The 21,944-nt window shown below is 46.3% G+C and overlaps 1 protein-coding gene across 1 annotated transcript; it reads right to left on the bottom strand.

The window, feature by feature from the left end:
* Window positions 1–243: 243 nt before the first annotated feature.
* On the bottom strand, window positions 244–17,077 carry PLAAT2 (phospholipase A and acyltransferase 2). The gene is made up of 4 exons (XM_012462896.3): window positions 17,036–17,077; window positions 13,416–13,521; window positions 7,378–7,646; window positions 244–671 (listed from the first exon to the last, which is right to left on the bottom strand). The coding sequence occupies exons 1-4, from the start codon at window positions 17,042–17,044 to the stop codon at window positions 570–572; spliced, it is 486 nt and encodes a 161-aa protein (XP_012318319.1). The 5' UTR covers window positions 17,045–17,077; the 3' UTR covers window positions 244–569.
* Window positions 17,078–21,944: the final 4,867 nt, after the last annotated feature.

Raw genomic sequence — 21,944 nt, 5'->3', positions numbered from 1 at the left:
CGAAGTCCTGACCTCAGGTGATCGCCCTCCTCGGCCTCCCAAAGTGCTGGGATTACAGGCATGAGCCACCGTGCCCAGTCTGGTCTCTTCCTTTTCATATAAGAACACTAATTCCATCCTAGAGGCTCAACCCTCACAACCTAATTACCCAGTGGCCCCACCTCCAATACCTTCCCACAGGTGGGTTACAATTCAACGCATGAATTTAGGGTGTGAGAGGAACACAAAAACATACAGTCCATAGCAGAGCCCGATCGTGTCTTTAATAGAATTCACACTAAGCTGCATTTAATAGAATTCACACTAAGCTGCATTTAATAGAATTCACACTAAGCTGCATTTAATAGAATTCACACTAAGCTGCATTTAATAGAATTCACACTAAGCTGCATTTAATAGAATTCACACCAAGCTGTATTTCCCCCAAATAAATGTTCCTACGCTTTTAATTCCATTAAAATAAAGATTCATGAACACAAACAGTAAAGCCAGTAAACCAAACCGCACTCCTGCAAGCTAAACAATATTCTTCCATAAGAATTGGTTGTTGTTGGGACAATTCCTTGGATTTATTGTTTTTCCCGCTTGCTTCTGGACAGCAGCATCCCCACAAGGCCTGCGACAGCCAGGATGCCTGTTGCCACACTTACTGTCTTGAGGGCATCAGTGACCTGCAGCAGAAAAGAAGGGAGAGCACACTCAGCATCTGGCGGGGACCACAATACATGCAACAGGAAACTACCGCGCAGGAAAGACCCATCTAACCCAGTCCTCTTCGTTCAAATCACAAACATTGGCTGGGAGAGGGGATCCCAAGAGGTCAGGCCACCCAGGAAAGAGGAGAGGAGATGTCTGGTGGGCACAGAGTGAATGAAAGAACAAAGCCAGAGGTGTGATATATACAGAGTAAAGGAGGGATACACCCTGTGGGTGTTAAAAACATAATAGGTTGAGCACTGTGGCTCACACCTGCAATCCTAACACCCTGGGAGGCCAAGATGGGCGGATCATTTGAGCCCAGGAGTTCAAGACCAGCCTGGGCAACATGGCGAGACCCCATCTCTACAAAAAGATACAAAAAAAAAAATTAGCTAAGTATGGTGGTGCGCACCTGTAGTCCTGGTTACTCAGGAGACTGAGGCAGGAAGATCACTTAAGCCCAGGAGGTGAAGGTTGCAGTGAGCCGAGATCGCACCACTGCATTCCAGCTTGGGTGACAGAGTGAGTCCTTGTCTTAAAAAATAATAATAATAGGCTGGGCACAGTGGCTCAGGCCTGTAATCCCAGAACTTTGGGAGGCCAAGGCAGGTGAATCACAAGGTCAGGAGTTTGAGACCAGCCTGGCCAGCATGGTAAAAACTCCATCTCTACAAAAAATTTAAAAAATTAGCTGAATGTGGTGGTGTCCACCTGTAGTCCTAGTTACTCAGGAGGCTGAAGCAGGAAGATCACTTGAGCCCAGGAGGCAGAGATTGCAGTAAGCCGAGATCACACTACTGCGTTCCAGCTTGGGTTACAGAGTGAGCACCTGTCTTTAATAATAATAATAATAATAAACAAAATCATAATAAACCCCAGGGCTTAGCTGTGGCAAGGACAGAAGGGCAGTGCCCAGATGTTGTAGCTCAGGAGTGGCCGACTAGGGCCCTTGAGGCAAGTGTAAAGTTGGGAAATCACCCCTGGGAACTCTCACTGCCCAAGGCTTGAGGGCAGGGACCTCGCCTGGATCGGTCGCAGTGTCCCAGGTGCAGATCCCACTACCAGCAGAGTCGGCACTCATAATTTATCTGCCGAATGAGTGCTGGACCGTGAGGAGCACTGAGGATGTGCTTTAATGAATAACATTGCCTCACTTATGTGCTGGCAGGAAAATCGTCCTGCAAAAGGAAGAGGACACTCTGAAAAAAACACCACTGAGTATATACCCAAAGGATTAGAAATCATTCTATTATAAAGACACATGCACATGTATGTTCACTGCAGCACTGTTGGCGGTAGTAATGACTTGGAACCAACCCAAATGCCCATCAGTAATAGCCTGGATAAAGTAAATGTGGCACATCTACACCATGGAATACTATGCAACCATAAAAAAGGATGAGTTCATGTCTTTTGCGGTGATATGGATGAAGCTGGAAACCATCATTCTCAGCAAACTGACACAAGAACAGAAAACCAAACACCGCATGTTTTCATTCATAAGTGGGTGTTGAACAAAGAGAACTCATGGACACGGGGAGGGAAACATCACATCAGGGCCTACTGGGGGGTGGGGGGAGCTAGGGGAGGGATAGCAGGGGGTGGGGGGATTGAGGAGGACTAACAGGAGAAATATCTAATGTAGATGATGGGGGGAATGGGTGCAGCAAACCACCATGGCACGTGTATACCTATGTAGCAATCCTGCACGATCTGCACATGTACCCTAAAACTTAAAGTATAAAAGAAAAAGAAAAAAACTCACAGAGATATGAGGCTGACCCCTGAGGGTTGGTACAACTTAGCACGGCTGTTGGGAGCTAGCTGAAACAACCCACTGCAATCGTGTGGGCCCACCCCTGTCTGCACCACTGTCTCTGAGATACCAGCATAGGAGGGACTGGGGGAAACGACACTGGGTGGGGGGCGGGGGTGAAGATTGTGAGGATGGCTGCTTTCTAGATATCAGCACTGTTCTGGAACTCTCCAGGCCCCGTATTTTTTTAATCAGCCTGACAACCCTAGGAAGTAGTCATTCTAATTCCCACTTTCCAGAGGAGAAGACTGAGGATGGACAGTGTAAAGAACTCAAGCAAAGGCTGGGCACGGTGGCCCACGCCTGTAATCCCAGCACTTTGGGAGGCTAAGGCAGGTGGATCATCTGAGGTCAGGAGTTCGAGACCAGGCTGGCCAACATGGTGAGAACCCATCTCTACCAAAAAAAAAAAAAAAATTAGCTGGGCGTGGTGGCAGGTGCCTGTAATCCCAGCTACCTGGGAAACTGAGGCAGGAGAATCACTTTAACCCGGGAGATGGAGGTTGCAGTGAGCCGAGATCACGCCACTGCACTCCAACCTGGATGACAGAGTGAGACTTCATCTCAAAAAAAAAAAAAAAAGAATTCACACAAAGCCACAGAGCTGACAAGTGACGAGGCTCAGATCTGCCTGACTTCCCAAGAGTGGCGGTTAAGCCCTTCACAGCCAGGGAAGCAAATATTTAAACCAGTGACCAAACAACAGATTTCTTTGGAGTATCAATGGATTTGAAGCATATGAGTGACTGGGGAAAAGAAAGGGGAAAAAAAGAACCATTTTATTCAAATACACTCAGAATTGTTTCCAAGTGTCAAAGATAAAGCCAGACACAACAAAACAGCAAAAACAGATTTGATTCAATCTCTAGTGACAGCAGGGAAAGAGCTGAGCTCCATCCCAATTTGTGCAGAGGTGACTGACATTTTAAAAGTAAATGGGGGAGTAGGGGGAGGGGTGAGCGAGGGCTCAGTAGAGTCAGAGAGGTGAAATATTGACTATGCGATGAAGCCAGCTGTGTCTGCTAGCTGGCATTATCAAAGTTAGGATTCTACCATCCCACAGAGACTGGGGACAGAGGCTTTATCCTTCCTGATGATTATATTTCAAAGGAATGGCTCTCAGGTCCTTGAGAAAGACACTTCTGAGTTGTAAGAGATTGACATTCAGCCTTCCATTTCCATGGATTCCATATCGGAATTTAAAACATTTTGGGAAAAAAATTGTTTCCCAAATTGAAAAAATTTGTGAATTGAAAACGTTTGGGAAAAAAAATTTTTTAAAGAACAACAAAAAATAATATACATTTTAAAAATACAGTATAACTATTTACACAGCATTTACATTGCATTATTACAAGTAATTATGAGTGGCTCACTCATAATTTGGGAAGCCAAGGCAGGTGGATCATTTGAGCCCAGGAGTTTGAGACCAGTCTGGGCAACGTGGCGAAACCCCATTGCTACAAACACACACACACACACACACACGCACACGCACACAAATTCGCCAGGTGTGGTGGTGTGTGCCTGGAGTCTCATCTACTCAGGAGGCTGAGGTGGGAGGATCACCTGAGCCCAGGAAGGTCAAGGCTGCAGTGAGCCAAGAATATATTTCAGTGGAGCACCACTGCACTCCATCCTGGGTGACAGAGTGAGACCCTGTCTCTGAAATAAAATAAGTATATGGGAGGATGTGCACAGGTTATACACAAATATCACACCATTTTATACAAGGGGCTTGAGCATCCATGATTTTGGTATCCTCGGGGGGTCCTGGAATCAATCTCCCCCACCCATGGATACCAAGAGATGACTGTATCTACATTTCAAAGGGACAGAGGAAGGATTCATAATTAGAAGTCCTTTTTAATAAACACTCTAAGAAAGGGCCAGAGTCTGTCAGGTGTTGGCTAGAACAAATGGGAAATTATCCTGGCAGCAGAGAGCTTTCTTAGGCAGGCATTTATCAGGCGGCTGGGGTCATCCTACGTGCACAGCCTTGTTTTGCTAGAAGCAGTGCTAGAGCTTGGTCATCTGTGAGAGCAGGGGCTAGATGGGGTTGTTGTGTGCCGAGAGTTCTGCAGTTCTCACAAGTCCATTTTCTTACAGAGCGAGAGTTACAGACAGACAGAGGAGGATCCTCCCAGACAGACAGAGTCAGAAGAGAAGGAAGAAAGGAGAGAAAGAAAGAAAGGCAAGTTAATGGGTGACCTGCAGCAGATGAAGTTCAACGAGAGGCACTAGGACAAGAGACAACTAAATAAAACTGCCTCAGCCGGGCGTGGTGGCTCACGCCTGTGATCCCAGCACTTTGGGAGGCCAAGGCGAGTGGATCGCCTCAAGTCAGGAGTTCAAGACCAGCCTGATCAACATGGAGAAACCCCATCTCTAAAAATATAAAAAATTAGCCTGTCATAGTGGTGCAGGCCTGTAATCCCAGCTACTCGGGAGGCTGAGGCAGTAGAATCGCTTGCACCCGGGAGGCAGAGGTTGTGGTGAGCCGAAATCACGCCATTGCACTCCAGCCTGGGCAACAAGAGCAAAACTCCATCTCAACAAAAAAAAAAAAAAAAGAAAGAAAAGAAAAGAGGAAACTGCCTCTCCTGAGTCTTCTCCATTCACTTGAGTTCTGACCCCTCAGAAGCACAGCAGAGGGCCAATCACTTCCTAAAATTAGGGTCTTCCAGATTGACTTTGTGGCTTCCGCACAGCATGTAGAAGTGCTTTAAGATGCATGATAAGGCAGCCCACCCCCAACCCGCTTCTGACGCCCCTCCCATCCAGAGACAGGTCTACCCTCCTCAGCTCGGCAGGCTCTCAGTTAATAGCCTGAGCTCCCTCCTGGGGCACTTGTTTCCAGAAAGTGTGGATTTTCCTTGCCCATCTCCCCTTTTTATCACCTCTCCTTCTCCTATCTTACAACGGAAGAGCTAAATCCTCCCGCACCCTGAATCTATGGTGCATAGGCTAAGGCGTAAACACTCCTAGACACCAGGAAGGGAGGATTCCAGAATGCATTGCTCCTAAACAGAGAGAGCTTCAGAAAAGAATGTGCAGCCATATCAAGGCTCCCGCCTTATCTAGCTACTACCTTAGAATGAGAATTCTACACTGAGATGTTTGTCTGGAACAGTGCATTAACATGCTCATTTGAATTGAAAACTTGTCGGGTTTTTTTCTGAACATCAAGATAAGCCTGATTAGGCTGGTTGGCTTGACAATAACACCTGGCTTGGCTATTTAAACTACATGGAAGACATTTGTCCCTAACCGAATGAGCTAAAAGCACAACTCCCAGATTGTGAAGAAAATACGTACACAAAAATGTAATACGCAATATACCAAAAATTCCATCCTTCCCTTTACAAATTTTTTACATTTATGATTTTTTTAACTGTTTGATGCCACCTAAGAATGTATGAGGGATATGTGGTTTTCTAAGTTAACTTGGACTGGGTGCGGTGGCTCACACCTGTAATCCCAAGGGAGGCCAAGTCAAGCAGATCGCTTGAACCCAGGAGATGGAGACCACCCTGGGCAACATGACAAAATCTCATCTCTATAGAAAAATACAAAAGTCAGCTAGGCATGGTGGCACATGCCTGTAGTCCCAGTCACTCAGGAGACTAAGGTGAGAGGATTACTTGAGCCCAGGAGTGGCTGCAGTGAGCCATGATCAAACTCCACGTGATACACTGCAGCCTGGGTGACAGAGTAAGACCCTATATCAAAAAATAATAATAAATTTAAAGTTATCTTAGACCAGAAGTTGGCCAACTATGGCCCATGGGTCAAATCCAACCTGCAAACTATTTTTGTAAAAAATAAATAACACACGGCCGGGCATGGTGGCTCACACCTGTAATCCCAGCACTTTGGGAGGCCAAGGCGGACAGATCATGAGGTCAAGAGATTGAGACCATCCTGGCCAACGTGAGGAAACCCCATTTCTACTAAAATACAAAAAATTAGCCGGGAATGGCAATGTTCACCTATAGTCCCAGCTACTCAGGAGGCTGAGGCAGAAGAATCGTGTCAACCTGGGAGGCGGAGGTTGCAGTGAGGTAAGATCATGCCACTGCACTCCAGGCTGGCAACAGAGCAAGACTCCCTCTCAAAAAAAATAAATACAAAATAAAAATAAATAAATAATATACTTACTGGAAGACAGCCTTACCTGTCTGTGGCTGCTTTTGTGCGGCAAAGTTATAGCAGCAAAGTAATAAGACAGAGACCACCTGGCCCACAAAATCTAAAATATTTACTATCTGGCCCTTTACAGAAAAAAATTGCCCAGCATGACCTGGGCTTTCCCCTTCCTGGCTCATGCTGTTCCCTCTGCTACACTCCTTATTGCCCCTGGTAATCTCCAGCTCATTTTCTTTCAGAAATCAAAATAATCAAATCAGGCTGTGCTCAGGTATTACCTCTTCTGCAAAGCCTTCCTTGATCAGGTCCGTTGGAGAGAATGCATGTGGGTTTAACCGCCTCCACTTCACCATGGCTGACATGTACTAGAAACTCAGTAACTAGTTTAATGAATTTGGACAAGTTACTTAAGCACTGTGAGCCTCAGTTTCCCCATCTGTAAAGTGGGGATCATAAAACCTGACTCTAGGGCTGTGGAGGGCCATTTCAGGCTGTGACTCCCTTCTGTGGCCACCGCCCCCAACCCACTGCACTGGTCTACATTGCCGACTTGCCTATCTCCATATGAAACCTCAAGGGCGGGGGTTTCATATCTGCGAATTTGTCTTGCTCATATCTATTTCCATCCCACCCTGGCCCCAGCAGGCACCCAGCCTCTGGCAGCTGAGGGAGTGGCCTGGCTGCTGGCAAGAGGATGCAGGCTGAGGACGCACCTGGTCGCTGCGGGAGATCCCATAGCGCAGCCCGTTCACGAAGTGCTCGCAGTTGTCACTGGTCAGCGAATAGTGAAACTCTGTCCCCACCAACTCCTCTGCCTGATTGATGATTTTGTTGATGGGCAGTGGCTTGCATCTGTCATCATGTTTGTTATTGACCCGGTAGTTGTCTCTCCCAGCCACCGCAGACAGCAGTTCCTTCTTCACCATGGCTTTGTTGGTCAGTTCGGACAGGACACTGGCCGCAACAGCTCCGGCAATTTCACCTGTGCAAACAGTGAGTTCAGTCTTGGGCGGGGCCTGGGGGGCTCAGAGCTGGCTCCAAGCCAAGCAGCCTCACTGCCCCAAGCACCGTCAAGAAGGATGAGCTGTGAAAGGACCTGTCCATCCTGCCTGGTCTCAAACTTGAAAACAGGGCAAACCCAAGCCTGGGTGACTTTGGAGAAGTCACCATGGGTCCCTAGGCTCTGGTTTTCTCATTTCTAAAGTAAAGAACCTGAGTTTTAAAGAATCACGTGAGTTCAAATGGTCCCTGAAAGAGGCAACGGTCAAGGCAGAGTGGTACAGGGCAAAAAGAGAAGGCAGAAGAGCCCCAGGCCATAGTCCCAACTGCCCCTCACTAGCTTGTGGCTTAGAAAAAGTCACTCCAGGCCAGGTTCCTGTAATCTCAGCACTTTGGGAGGCCAAGATGGGAGGAACACTTGAAGCCAGGAGATGGAGACCAGCCTGGACAACATAGTAAGGCTCCTATCTCTAAAAATAAAAATTAAAAAATTAGTTGGGCATGGAAGCACATACCTTTAATTCTAGCTACTCCAGAGGCGAGGTGGGAAGATCACTTTAGCTCAGAAATTACAGGCTGCAGTGAGCTATGATTGTGTCACTATACTCCAGCCTGGGCAGCAGAGTGAGACCTTGTCTCCAAAAAGGTAAAGAAAAGAAAACGTCACTCCATTGCCCTGAGCCAGTGCCATGGGAGCCCCAATAGGCAAGGGTGGCATTTTGAAACAGTAGGAAAGGAAACAGCTGAACAAGACAGAAGCCTGTCTCAGGAATCCAGGCCCCCCTGGGTCCTGGCCCTGGCTCTTTTACTGTGTGCCTTCAGACAAAGCCCTTCTCATCTTGGGACCCTGGTTTCATCACTTTCAAGTTAGAGGAACTAGACCAGGGGATGTCCATGCCCTCCAGCTCTAAATTCTCCAATTGGCCTCTAAAGAGGACCCCAGCCTTCTGGGAAGCTGAAATAAAACAGTGGCCAAGTGACAGCAACCAGAACCCTCATGGAGGGCCAGGTGGACCCAGGGGTCTACAATGGACCTTGCTAGAAGCAGCCCAGCTTAGAGAAAGACTGTTGTAATGTCAGTCTCTGAACAGCCAGTTTAGCTAACGACAAGCTTATAAACTTACGTGTGTATTCACACTTTCCTTTACTGATTTTTATTTTCTTTTCAAAAGGACATTTGAACAAATGTCTTGGTCCCAGCTCACTCCAGCTACAGGAGCAGGAATAGGGACCAGAGAGATCCTCTGCCAAGGAGAGAAACAGAGGAGTCCACACCCAGTCTTCCTGGACAGACTAGAGCTCCTAAAAAGAAGGGAAGCTGGAAGAAACAGGATTAATACAGGTGTAAAAATACATCACTGATAATTTATTCTTTTTTTTTTTCTGAGACAGAGTCTCATTCTTGTTGCCCAGGTTGGAGTGCGATGGCACGATCTCAGCTCACCGCAACCTCCACCTCCCAGGTTCAAGCAATTCTCCTGCCTCAGCCTCCCAAGTAGCTGGGATTACAGGCATGCACCACCATGCCAGGCTATTTTTTTTTCTTTTTTTTAGTAGAGATGGGGTTTCTCTATGTTGGTCAGGCTGTTCTCGAACTCCCGACAGGTGATCCACCCACCTCAGCCTCCCAAAGTGCTGGGATTACAAGTGTGAGCCACCGCGCCCAGCCTTTTCTTTTTCATGAGAAAAATACAGTCTCCTACATCTCTACCCGTTAGCATCCCCTAACCCAATGTCTCACCTTCTTGGCTTTGAAGTTTCTGTTTTCTACTCCTTAGTCTTCCCATCTCTGCCCCTAGCCCTCCCACATCTCTCCCCCTATTTACACCGGTCAGACTCCCCACGCCTCTCTCTTTGCCCTTTTCCTCTCACTCTCCCGTTCCTGCCCCTCAGTCTCTCAGCTCTGGGATGGGGTTCTTCCTCCTCCCCAGTAGAGAGCGCCCTTTCCTATATTGCTGGTGAGGTACTTTGGACAACAGTTTGGTAGTTTCTTATTAAATATTCACTTACCACATGACCCAATAATCCCATTCCTAGGTATTTACCCAGAAGAAATAAAAATCTATGTTCACACATACAAAAAAAAAAAAAAAAAAAACCCTGCATGAGAACATTTATAGTGGCTCTAATGATTATTATCAAAAACCAAAAATCGCCCGAATGTCCTTCAGCTGGTGAATGGATAAACAAATGGTGGTACATCCATGCAATGGAATACTATTCAGCAATAAAAAAGAACAAAGAACTGACGCATGCTACAACATACATCAACCTCAAATGCATTATGTTAAGTTAAAGTAACTGGACACAAAAGGGGCTACATTCTGTATGGTTTCAGTTATGTGACACTCTGGAAAAGGCAAAACTATAGGAACAGAGAAAAGTCCATAGCTTGCTAGGAGCTGGAGTCGTGAGTGGATGTATGGGGTCGACAACAAAAGGGCATGGGGGAACTTTAGGGGGATGAGGTGTAGTGTCCCCCAGTCTTCCCCCACTTTCTTTGTCCTGACTAACACAGAACGCCTTGACACTCTGTGACCCGGCTAGCTGCATGTCGCCCTCTGCAGGTTTGACCCCAAGCTGGAGCCTTTAACATTCATTCCCAGGCTCTGATAAAGTTGTTTAGGTTGTTGCAGGGAACACTGAAAGAGCAAATACTTTGCTAAGCACATAGAAATGAGCCCCAGCTTTGAAACCTCATAATCCAACCCCCTTGTTCCAGACGTTCCTGGGTAGATCATCCACTGTCTTGCTGTCCAATGAGAGGACTCCAGCCCTCTGCATCAAAGTTCCCCTAATAAATGCTTTGGATTCATCAGCCTGGCATTTAGTGCTTCTTTCTTTGGAATCCAAACTGGCCCCATCTCAGGATTTTTGGGGGCAGTCCCCTGAAGAAACTCCCCTGACACCACTTTTGGGGCCACTCCAACCATGGGTTCAGCTGAACAGAGAACATTAGGGAATTCTTCTATAACTAGATTATGGTGATGGTTACATAGTCATATGCATTTGTCAAAACTCATAGAATTGCATACTAAAAAGGATAAATTTGGCCGGGCGTGGTGGCTCACACCTGTAATCCCAGCACTTTGGGAAGCCAAGGTGGGCAGATCACCTAAGGTCAGGAGTTCGTGACCAGCCTGGTTAACATGGCAAAACACCATCTCTCCTAAAAATACAAAAAATTAGCTGGGCATGGTGGCAGGCGTCTGTAATCCCAGCTACTTGGGAGGCTGAGGCAGGAGAATCACTTGAACCCGGAGGCAGAGATTGCAGTGAGCCGAGGTCATGCCATTGCACTCCAGCTTGGGCAACAAGAGTGAAACTCTGTCTCAAAAAAAAAGGATAAATTTTACTATTTGTAAATTATTCTTAAATAAGTCTAATTTTTTAAAATTCAAATATATATATTCAAACTTAGACACACATACATACTTAAAGAGAAACTGAAATGGAAGCCATAGTTGAATAGTCCTAAACCACTCATAACCATGTAACGAAAAACTTAAAATTCTTCTGATTTCCCCAAAGTGCTAGCTGTAACCATAAACAAAACAAGCTATCCTCACGTCAACATTGTGGACTTATGCTCTGCTTTCTTTGCAGCCCAGTAGACAGAGAAAGTCAATCTTTTTTTAATTTTACTTGGAGAAGTCAACAGTATACTTAGATAGTATTACTGAGGCTCCCTTATACTTTCCACAAGTTTTACATAAAAATTTTGAACCCCTGAAATATCCCAGAAATGCAACACGTAGATGACTTGTTTCTGTGTTCCTCATCTAAAGAGAAAACTCAGAAATTTCCTCAATGTATCTCCTATAACAACTGGCTTAGAAGGGGTATGAGATCTCTCAAGACGCTTCAGCTTTCCTAAGAGATGGTTTCTTATCTAGGTTATAATTTATCTACAAAAGCAATATTTCTGTGCCCAGAAAGAATAAATAATATCCAAAATTATCCTTGATTTATAACTGAAAAACAACTCAGAGGATTCCTCACACTTGCAGGGTATTGCAAGTCCTGGAGCCCAAATTATTCTTTATTGGTCCCTCCATTCTTGTTTTTATTTATTTATTTATTTATTTTATAGAGATGGGGTTTCACCATATTGGTCAGGCTGGTCTTGAACTCCTGACCTTGCAATCCGCCTGTTTCGGCCTCCCAAAGTACTAGGATTACAGGTGTGAGCCACCACACCTAGCCCGGCCTCTCCAATCTTTTTTTTTTCTTTTTTTTTTTTGAGACAGAATCTCGCTCTGTCACCCAGGCTGAAGTGCAGTGGTGTGATCTTGGCTCACTGCAACCTCTGCCTCCCAGATTCAAGTGATTCTCATGCCTCAGCCTCCCAAGTAGCTGGGACTACAGGCATGCACCACCACATCACAACAGAAAACAATGTACTTCCTCACTTCTATAACTTTATAAACTGAGTTATCGTTGCTGTGAGCTAAGCTTCTTGCCATTTTAATTCAAAGTCTCTGGATTTGAGAACTGTTCTTTTGTATGTACAACAAACCTTTTAAATTTCTCTAGCTTGATTTTATTTCATTTATAAACATCTATATATAGACATACATGTGTATATACGTATATACACATACACACATATATAAGTATATACACATATATATCAGTATTTCTACAACTCTTGAAACAGAGTTGTATACATATCTCCATCTATAGATGCTCTGAGTTTCACTTTCCCTGTGACCCAGCCCGTCTGTGTGTGTACATATTCATATCTTCCTATTAGTCATATTGATAATATGCCTTATGCACCGTATTCTCTCAAGAATCTTAAACATTTGTCAGCAGCCGCTGATTCATCATGACAATCTCTATAAGAATTAAATCTATATGTGTGCACATACACACACAGACCTGGGCTAGGTCACAGGGAAAGTGAAACTCAGAGCATCTATAGATGGAAATAGATATCCATCTATATACTTGTGTGTATATGTACATCTATAGATGGAGATAGATATACATCTATGTGTGTATATATACACCTGCTGTGCAACTATTTTAATGGCTGTATAGCATTCCATTATATGCAGCTATATCTATTCTACTTGACTAATCCCCTGGTGTCTTGCACTTGAGTCATTTCCAGTATTCGGTCATTTTCTTTGATGCTATGATGCTTCAGATGGAAAGGGAGGTTGCTTTAGCCCCTGGCCAGCCACTGCACCAGAGCTTTCCTATACATTCCTTCATTTCCTCCCTCCATGAGCTGGGACATAGGGATTCTTATCCCTGCTCTGTAGAAAGTGCAGCTGAACTTAGTGACATGAAGCCACATGCTCAAGGCACACAGTCAGTAAACAGAGGAGCCGTGATTCCAAACTGGTTCTGTGGGGTTGGGAGCCCTATGCGCTCCTTCCATTGTACCATGCAGTCAGTTGCAAGCTATCCGAAGAAAGAAACTGCTTCTTCCTCGTTTGTACCTTCAGAACAACAAATATATACGAGATCCCATGGAGGGATGCTCACCACATACGATGAGTTGGTTCAGACTGAACCCCACTCTATAATGGAATAAAGGTCAATAACCTCTCCACCAACTTACTGCAAAAGAAGAATAGCAGTTGCTACATCTAGCAGGAAAAAGCACAATTCATTCGGCATTATGTATTGAGTGCCTACTCTGCTAGACCCTGAAGTGAGGACAATTACATAATTGTGCATCTCTTCACATTCTTAATCTCAATCCTTGTGCTTAAGAAGAGAACCCATCCTTACTTACAGGGAGCCAGATGGATCACATAGCCATCTCCCACATAGATGGCCCAGTGCTCATAGCCAAAGCGAAAAATCTCGATCAGGTCTCCAAGTCTCGGTCTTGGTCTGGACTGCAAGAGAAATACCAGAGACAGGCAGAGGTGAGCCATCTGCAGGAAACATTCTGGGCCTGACCCGCAAGGAGCCCCAGCCAAGCCTGCAGATTCCCTGTGCTCATCACCTGCAGGAAACAGGAAGGAGGGAGCTCTCCTCACATGGGTAGGAACCCCCTTCATTTACTGGGGTTGCAGGACTGGAAAGGTTGCTCTTCAGGAAACAAGGAGGAGATAGAGTAACTTTGAGGGACATTTTGATGAACTGCAGCACAGAAGTGTGATAGAGTGAGGTGCACGGGCTGGATGTGAGCGCATTTTGTGCACAGAGTATGTTTTTGTCAGCAAGTGACTACATGATTCCCGAGGAAGCCTAAAACGCCTCTTTAAAGGCCACCTGCCATGAGCCTAAGCCCAGGTGATTCCTACGAGTTATAGAGCTCTGACTTGCAACGCCCAACATGTCAGAGGCAGTCGGACACTCGACCCACATTATACACCACTCCTTTGGGTAAAGACTATCATTACCCCCACTTGACAGGTGAGCACATGGAGTCTCAGGAAGGTCAGGTAACTTGTCTAGTGAGTAGAAGAGCAGGAGTGAAGTGCAGGGCTGAATGTTTCCAACATTAATGCCCTTAACCATTCCAGAATGTACTAGGCAAGCCCACAGCAGCTGAAGTCTGAGCTCCAGGCTAAAATTAAAGCAAGGGATGGCAGGGTGTGGTTGGAGTTGGTGGTAGGGTAGTGCCCATCTGGAGGGTGTATGGGTGGGAGGAATGTTGCCCTGGCCACACCCAGAATGGGAGACAGCCCTTGACACATGAGTTCTGTTTCCGGTGTGCTCTGGTGCTAGCCAGCACCCCTCCTCCCTGTAACTCAGCTGAGCTAGGCCACAGAGGAGTTGAACTGCTGCTGAGAGCAGTGAGGGTGCCAGCCAATTGGAAGTCTGGTGGGGAGCTATAGTTAAAAGTAAAGCCTTTCATTTGCAGCTACTCGGATGGAATTGGAGACTATTACTCTAAGTGGACTAACTCGGGAATGGAAAACCAGACATCATATGTTCTCACTCATAAGTGGGAACTAAGCTATGAGGACACAAAGGCATAAGAATCATACAACGAACTTTGGGGACTCAGGGAAAAGGGTGGGAGGGAGTGAGGGATAAAAGACTACACACTGGAACTGGGCGTGGTGGCCCACACTTGTAATCCCAGCACTTTGGGAGGCCGGGGTAGGCGGATAACCTGAGGTCAGAAGTTTGAGACCAGCCTGGCCAACATGGTAGAAACCCATCTCTACTAAAAATACTAAAAATATCTGAGTGTGGTGGTGGGTGCCTGTAATCCCAGCTACTCAGGAGGCTGAGGCATGAGAATTGCTTGAACCCGGAAGGCAGAGATTGCAGCTTAAGTCAAGATGGTGCCACTGCACTCCAGCCTGAGCGATAGAGTGACACTCCATCTCAAAAAAAAAAAAAAAAAAGACTACACATCGGGTACAGAGTACACTGCTCAGACTGTGTGCCAAAATCTCAGAAATCACCACTAAATAACTTATTTATATAAGTGCACCAAAATCTCAGAAATCACCACAAAAGAACTTATTTATGTAACCAAACACCACCTGTTCAACAAAGAAGCCTTGAAATTAAAAAAAAAAAAAAAAAAAAAGTAAAGCCTTTGACTAGAGGGGTCAAGAGTCAACTTGACCAAAGAAGGGACAATTTGAGTATCAAAAAATAATAATAATAACCATACATAGACTGAAATACATCAAATATGTTAAAACCCATGTGTTCATAAGGATATTTTTAAAACACAGTAGGCATCTTTGGAAGACAGAAAAGAATTATCACATTATTCCAAAAGCTGGCAAATAAAGGAAAAGATTCAAACATTTCCTAACTGAATTGTACTCAGGGAATGCAATTTAAAACTACAACAGGCTGGGCACGGTGGTTCACATCTGTAATCCCAGCACTTTGGGAGGCCAAGGCAGGCAGATTACAAGGTCAGGTGTTCAAGACCAGCCTGACCAAAATGGTGAAACCCCATCTCTTCTAAAAATACAAAAATTAGCTGGGTGTGGTGGTGCACACCTGTAATCCCAGCCACTTGGGAGACTGAGGCAGAAGAATTGCTTGAACCTGGGAGGCAGAGGGTGCAGTGAGCAGAGATTGAGCCACTGCACTCCAGCCTGGTGATAGAGAGAGACTCTGTCTCAAAAAAAAAGAAAAAAAAAAACCTACAACAAACCCCAAAGCTACAAATCAATACTTGTAAGGTAGTCGTATATGTCTGCAAAAGCATAGAAAAATACTTGGAAGAATCGCTTCTCGGCCTTTTGGCTAAGATCAAGTGAAAAATACTTGGAAGAGCACACACCAGGCTGCACAGAGGGGAAAGGCTGCACAGCTGGGGAGGATGGCCAGAGGGGATTTTAGCTTTTATGCTCATAATTTTGGTTTTGGTTTTGATTTTTGGCTTTTGGCTTTTTTTGAGACATGATCTCACTCTCACCCAGGCTGGAGTGCAATGGAACTATCACAGCTCACTGCAGTCAGCCTCAACCTCCCCAGCTCAAACGATCCTCCCACCTCAGCCTCCCAAGTAGCTAGGACTACAGGCACGTATCATTAAGCCTGGCTAATTTTATATTTTTTGTAGAGATGGGGTCTCACTATGTTCCCCAGGCTAGAGTTTTGGTTTTTCAAACAAGGTGAATGTGCTCACATGTTCCTCGTGGAATTAAATACATTCTTTCTTTTTTAAGTTGAAGCTTTAGAGTCAGACCCCCCTTAGCTCAAATTCCCTCCCTGCCTTTTGGGCAGTCCCTTCTAATACTTACCAGAATATCATTCTCCCCCATCTGTGAAGTTGGCAGTAATTATGCCTACTTCATAGGATTGCTTATTCACTACCTGATGTGGATTAAATAAAAGCGTTTAGCATGGTGTCTGGACCCCCAAGCACTCAGGAAATAAGGCTGCTAGTGGGTCTGAAGGAAGAAGGAACCTAAGAAGGAATTGGAGGGAAGGAGGGAATGTAGAGGGACTGGCCCTGCCTGGAGGTGAGGGAGACAGAGCCCTTTCTGGCAGCCCCCATCGCCACCCACACAGCGGGAGTCCTTGCCCTGGACCCTCCCTCCCTAGTTCGCCCCACCCATTGAGGATGGTGTGACAGAGGAGGTGGCCTGCACAGTGAACCAAGGGCTGCTCTCCCTGAGCCCACCATTCCTGCCTTCGGGAGGCTCAGCACAGCCACTGGGAGTGTGGCCACAGGAGGGATTGGAAAAGCTCAAACCCAAACTTTGGCCTCAGCAGAAGCAGACCTCACGCAGCAGCTGAGGCTGGGGAGCCAGCACCATGGTTCCTTCCCACTGTATCTGAGAGCCAGACCCCCAGGCCTCAGTGTGTGCCCATGTGCCCTCTGTGCCAGGGCTACAGACCAACAAGGAGAACACACATAATCACCACTAACAGAGTGGTTGTTCCTCAAAGAAAAGCTGTAAAACCCTTCTGGGAACTTACCGAAGCCATCCTTCCGTCAAGATGCTGTCTTGTGTCTTGCTGACTCTGTGTCCAGCCTTAAATTAGGTCTGAGTTTCGCTTTCCCCATGACCCAGCCCATGCAAACAAGATCAAGGTTCGTGTAAAATGTTCCCTGTCTTCAAACAAGGGGCAGGGCACATATCAAGTAGGAAAAGGGGTGTGAAAATCAACCAGACGCAAGAGGAATCAGAGCTCACGATATAGAAGAAGGAGTTGGCGGCAGTGTAGTCAGGGGCACAGTTGATAATCATCGAGTTTCAGGTGGAACAAGCAAGTTCCAGTGGGTTCCGGGGCAAGGCAGGATAGAGAGATGGAGACCATGGGGGAAACATTTCAAAAAAGAGAGAGGAACCCCAGAGAGACTGAGACTCATGCCTCCAAATTGAGAATGATCGTTGCCAGGATGTGCAAACATTTCTGCCAACCTCAAACCCTAGGCAAATGGCCCTAGGCAAACCATATTATTGGAGGCACATTCCCGGACCCTGGAAACAGAGTGAGGCTGCTTGGATAGCGGTATAGAAAGAAACCACTCCAGGCCAGATGCAGTGGCTCATGCCTGTAATCCCAGCATTTTGGGAGGTTGAGGCGGGTGGATCACCTGAGGTCAGGAGTTCAAGATCAGTCTGGCCAACATGGCGAAGCCCCATCTCTACTAAAAATACAAAAATTAGCTGGACGTGGTGGTGCATGCCTGTAATCCCAGCTACTTGGGAGGCTGAGGCTGGAGAATACTTTGAACTGGGGAGGCAGAGGATTCAGTGAGCTGAGATCACATCACTGCACTCCAGATCGGGAGATGGAGTGAGACTCTGTCTCAAAAAAACAAAACCAAAAAAAAAACCACTCCCCTTTCTGCCTCTCACCCACAGTTCAGAAACACTCATTATGTACCAAATGGAAACCAAAACCCATTATTGGATGTATAGAGGCTGCTTCTTTGAGGCACCTGCATGCTTATCCCCCCAACCTCCAAATAAGTTTATCTTCTGACATCGACATATAGCTGTTGGGTCCTGAGCAAACTGGACAGGAAGGAGTGGGTGGGGCTGGGGGAAGCTGAGCATCCTCACTGTGGAGCATGGGGGGCAGGAAAGCAAGGACCAGTAACTTACCTTCTTCAGGCTATAAACAAACAAACAAACAAAGCGCTTTAGTGTGGGGATGCAGATGGACTGGAGCCCGAACTGGAAAACTCTGTGGGAGCCACAGAAGCTCCGCGTGACCAGCTACTCCCTCAGCCCACACGGTCCTGCTCCCATGGTGCCTCTCAGCACCTCCACTCCATTTTCCTCTGAGTTTCAGTGAGAAAATCTCCAAAGCATTCCTCCTGGAGGGAGAGGGTGGGGTTGGCTTAGCTAATTTTCTCCTCCGGGCCAGTCCCCACTCGGGCTTCCCGATCATCTTTTGAGTGGCTGACCTCCAGCCTGGCAACCTCAGTTCATCCTATGCATGCCCTGCCCTTGCATCAACATCACACCCGTTTCCCTGGGCAGGAGGACTTCCACGTGCTGTCTGCTGACAGGATCTCAGGTGGGTTGGCACAATGACCAAGCAGACCGTGCAGGGTGGAGGTGGGAAGGAACATCACTGTACTCGTGCTGTGACTTGGGGCTTTTCACCAAATCCAAGCTGTTCAGAATGTCAGAAAATCAGTTCCAGGAGCCACAGGAAAGGAGAGTCTGCAAATCAAGGGCCGGTGGACTCAGAATTCTGCTGTCTCCCTACTGTCCACGCTGAGCAGGAAAGGTGTCAAAGTTCTACTGACAGAGAACAGGGTAGGGCAGATCACACACCCAGCCTGCTGGTGAGCTCTAGGGCTACAGCCTGGAATACTTTCATTTTTGTTCACATATACTCTTTATATATTTTTTAATTTTATAAAAGGAAAGATAAGCCTCCATTCTCCCCACCTCCAGCTCCCAGCCATCCCTTTCCCCTTTCTAGAGGCAATGTTATCTTTCTGTGTATACGCCAGGAATATCTTGGACTACATATAATTTTAATGGGCTTTGGTGATGTTGGAAATAGATGCTCAGTGCCGCAAAGAAAAATAAGCACTGAGACAAAGGATCTTTCAGCAATGCACTTTTTACTTCCTGGACTGCAGGAAGGGTACCCTCACTAGCCATTGTGCTACGAGAGAGTACAATGAACAAAAGAAAACACATAAATGCTTCCCTTACACATTTGGGGTTGTCCTTACTGCTGTGTCTGATCTCCGTTGGCTGGAGCCAGACCTCACAGTCAAAACTAAAACCTGATTGGCTAACAACTTAAAACTTTTCTAAACAGGTAAAAGCAATGGAGAGCCGGGACATGCCTGTGAGCACGTCTGGCACAGATATCTTAGTTAAAGTACAAGGACATAGAATGTACTACGTGCCTGTAAGCATGGCAGTCTGACAGCTACATAGGATAGGGCTTAACAAAGCTATTAGCACACTTACTCTTTAACAAGAAAGGAAACTTTAAAAAGGAACTTTTCTACTTCCCACATTCCCTCCTCTTTTACTTTATAATTTTCTTGTTTACACTTTTTAACACGTCCTGGCTTAGTTGTTCCGCCTGAGTTTTTAAAAGAAAAAGCTTCTCTCTCTTTTCTCTTTACACTATTTTTTTCTTTAGTTTTACTTCCTGTCTCTCTCTCTCTCTCTCTGTCTTTCACAGGCACTTACTAACAATTTTTCAACATACCTCAACTTTCCTTTTTACGTTTTGCTGGTCGGAGTGGGGCTTGCCTTGGGCTGCACTGCTCATGCTGCTGGTCTTCTCCCCTCCTGGCACAGGTGCCGCGCCTGTCTGCCCCACGAAGTTCCCAGCACACAACCTTGGACCGTCTCGCTGCTGCTGCTGCTGTTTAACCGGGTTGTTCCAGCCTCTCCTGCTGTCTCTGCAGCACCCCTGGCCACAGCCAGTGGCCTTGCAGGCGACCTCCACCATTGCCATCTGCATGCAGGCCACTCACCACTTCCAGTGCCACCTGTGCTGCTTCCTGACTCCCAGCCCTGGTGCCCGCAGTGCACCGCCACTCAGAGCAGCCTGGCCTTTGTATGCCTGTGACCTCCACCTCCCTGGGCCCCACCCCAACAAGTGGCTGACCCGGCCACCAGCACCACTGCCGCCACCTTAGGGGGCCTTTACTGGGGCTCCTCTGGAGCTGTCTTGGCTACCTGTTGCCTTTCTTTTTCCAGGGGAGGATTCTAACTATGCCCTCCTGCCCTTTCGGAGGTCTCTCTCACTCCTCTCTTTACTTTCCCTTTGCTCTCTCCAGTTTCTAGTCCATATGAAACAATTACAGATTTTGCAGACAGAAACCACTCACACTGCTCTCTCACATGCACACTTACATATACTTAACCTTTAGAATTTTGACCAAAGCTTGAAGGTCCCTCCCCACCCCCACATTGCTGAGAGACCAGGTTGATTTATTCCTCACACCAGGTGGGTCTCAGCTGAAGACCACTCTGGAGAGGAATTAGTCCCACCTGGGCGCCAATTTGTTGGAAATAGATGCTCAGTACAGGAAAGGAAAATTAGCACTTAGACAAAAGATCTTTCAGCAATGCACATTTTACTTCCTGGACTGCAGGAAGGGTACCCTCGATAGCTATCATGCTACAAGAGTACAATGAACAAAGGAAAACACATAAATGTTTCCCTTACACATTTGGGTTGTCCTTACTGCTGTGTCTGATCTCCATTGGCTGGAGCCAGACCTCACAATCTAAACTAAAACCTGATTGGCTAACAACTTAAAACTTTTCTAAACAGATAAAAGCAATGGAGAGCTGGGACATGCCTGTGAGCACGTCCAGCACAGATATCTTGGTTGAAGTACAAGGACATAGAATGCACTACCACTTGTAAGAATGGCACATCTAACAGCTACATAGGATAGGGCTTAACAAAGTTATTAGCACACTTATTCTTTAACAAGAAAGGAAACTTTAAAAAGGAACTTTTCTATTTCCCACCGCCAGGGATAGTGGCTGATGCCTGCAATCCCAGCACTTTGGGAGGCCAAGGAAGGTAAATCACTTGAGACAGGAGTTCAAGACCCACCTGGCCAACATGGTGAAATCCCATCTCTACTAAAAATATTAGCCTGGCGTGGTGGTGTGTGCCTGTAGTCCCAGCTACTCGGGAGGCTGAGACACGAGACTTGCTTGAATGCGGGAGGCGGAGGTTGCAGTGAGCCAAGATCATGCCACTACCCTCCAGCCTGGATGACAAAGTGAGACTACAGCTCAGAAAATAAATAAATAAATAAAGGGTTTTATTAAATCTTACATCTATATAGAAGACTTGCAACATAAGTGTAAAACATTTGAAATAATAACAAAACACTCTCGTACCAACAAAGCTAGTTGAAGAAATAGAAAACCACCATGGCACACGTATACCTACGCAACAAACCTGCACATTCTGCACATGGATCCCAGAACTTAAAGTATAATTAAGAAAAAAAAAAAACAGTATCTTAAATTAGCCCTGTTTCCCACAAAAACCTGTATGCAAATGTTCATAGTAGCCATGGTGGTTAATTTTATGTGTCAACCTGACAGGGCCATGGGGTGCCCAGATGCTCCTTGACTTCTGGGCATGTCTGTGAGGTGCTTCCAGATGAGATCAGCATTTGAATTGGTGGAATGGACAAAGCAGATGACCCTCCCTTATGTGGGTGGGGAGCATCAATCTGCTGAGGGCTTGAATAGAACAAAGGGAGAGGGATGAGGAATTCATCCCCTTTTTATCTGCCTCGCTGCTTGTGTTGAGGCAGCTCACCTCGTCTTCTCCTGCCCTCAAACTGGGATTTACACTATTGGCTCCCTGGGTTCTCAGGCCTTTGGACTCAGACTGAATGATACCACTGCCTTTCCTGAGT

This window comes from Aotus nancymaae, unplaced genomic scaffold (assembly GCF_030222135.1).
Source record: "Aotus nancymaae isolate 86718 unplaced genomic scaffold, 86718_ANA_hifiasm-v0.15.2.pri h1tg000059l, whole genome shotgun sequence".
NCBI lineage: Eukaryota > Metazoa > Chordata > Mammalia > Primates > Aotidae > Aotus > Aotus nancymaae.
Note: the sequence above shows the minus strand (reverse complement) of the source record. Positions and strands in the feature narration are given on the sequence as shown.

Coding starts and splice junctions, on each gene's coding strand:
- PLAAT2 (XM_012462896.3), bottom strand. Junction 7,647..13,415: donor TGTGATCCATCTGGCTCCCT/GTAAGTAAGGAT, acceptor CTGTTTGCACAG/GTGAAATTGCCGGAGCTGTT. Junction 672..7,377: donor GGATCTCCCGCAGCGACCAG/GTGCGTCCTCAG, acceptor TTTCTGCTGCAG/GTCACTGATGCCCTCAAGAC.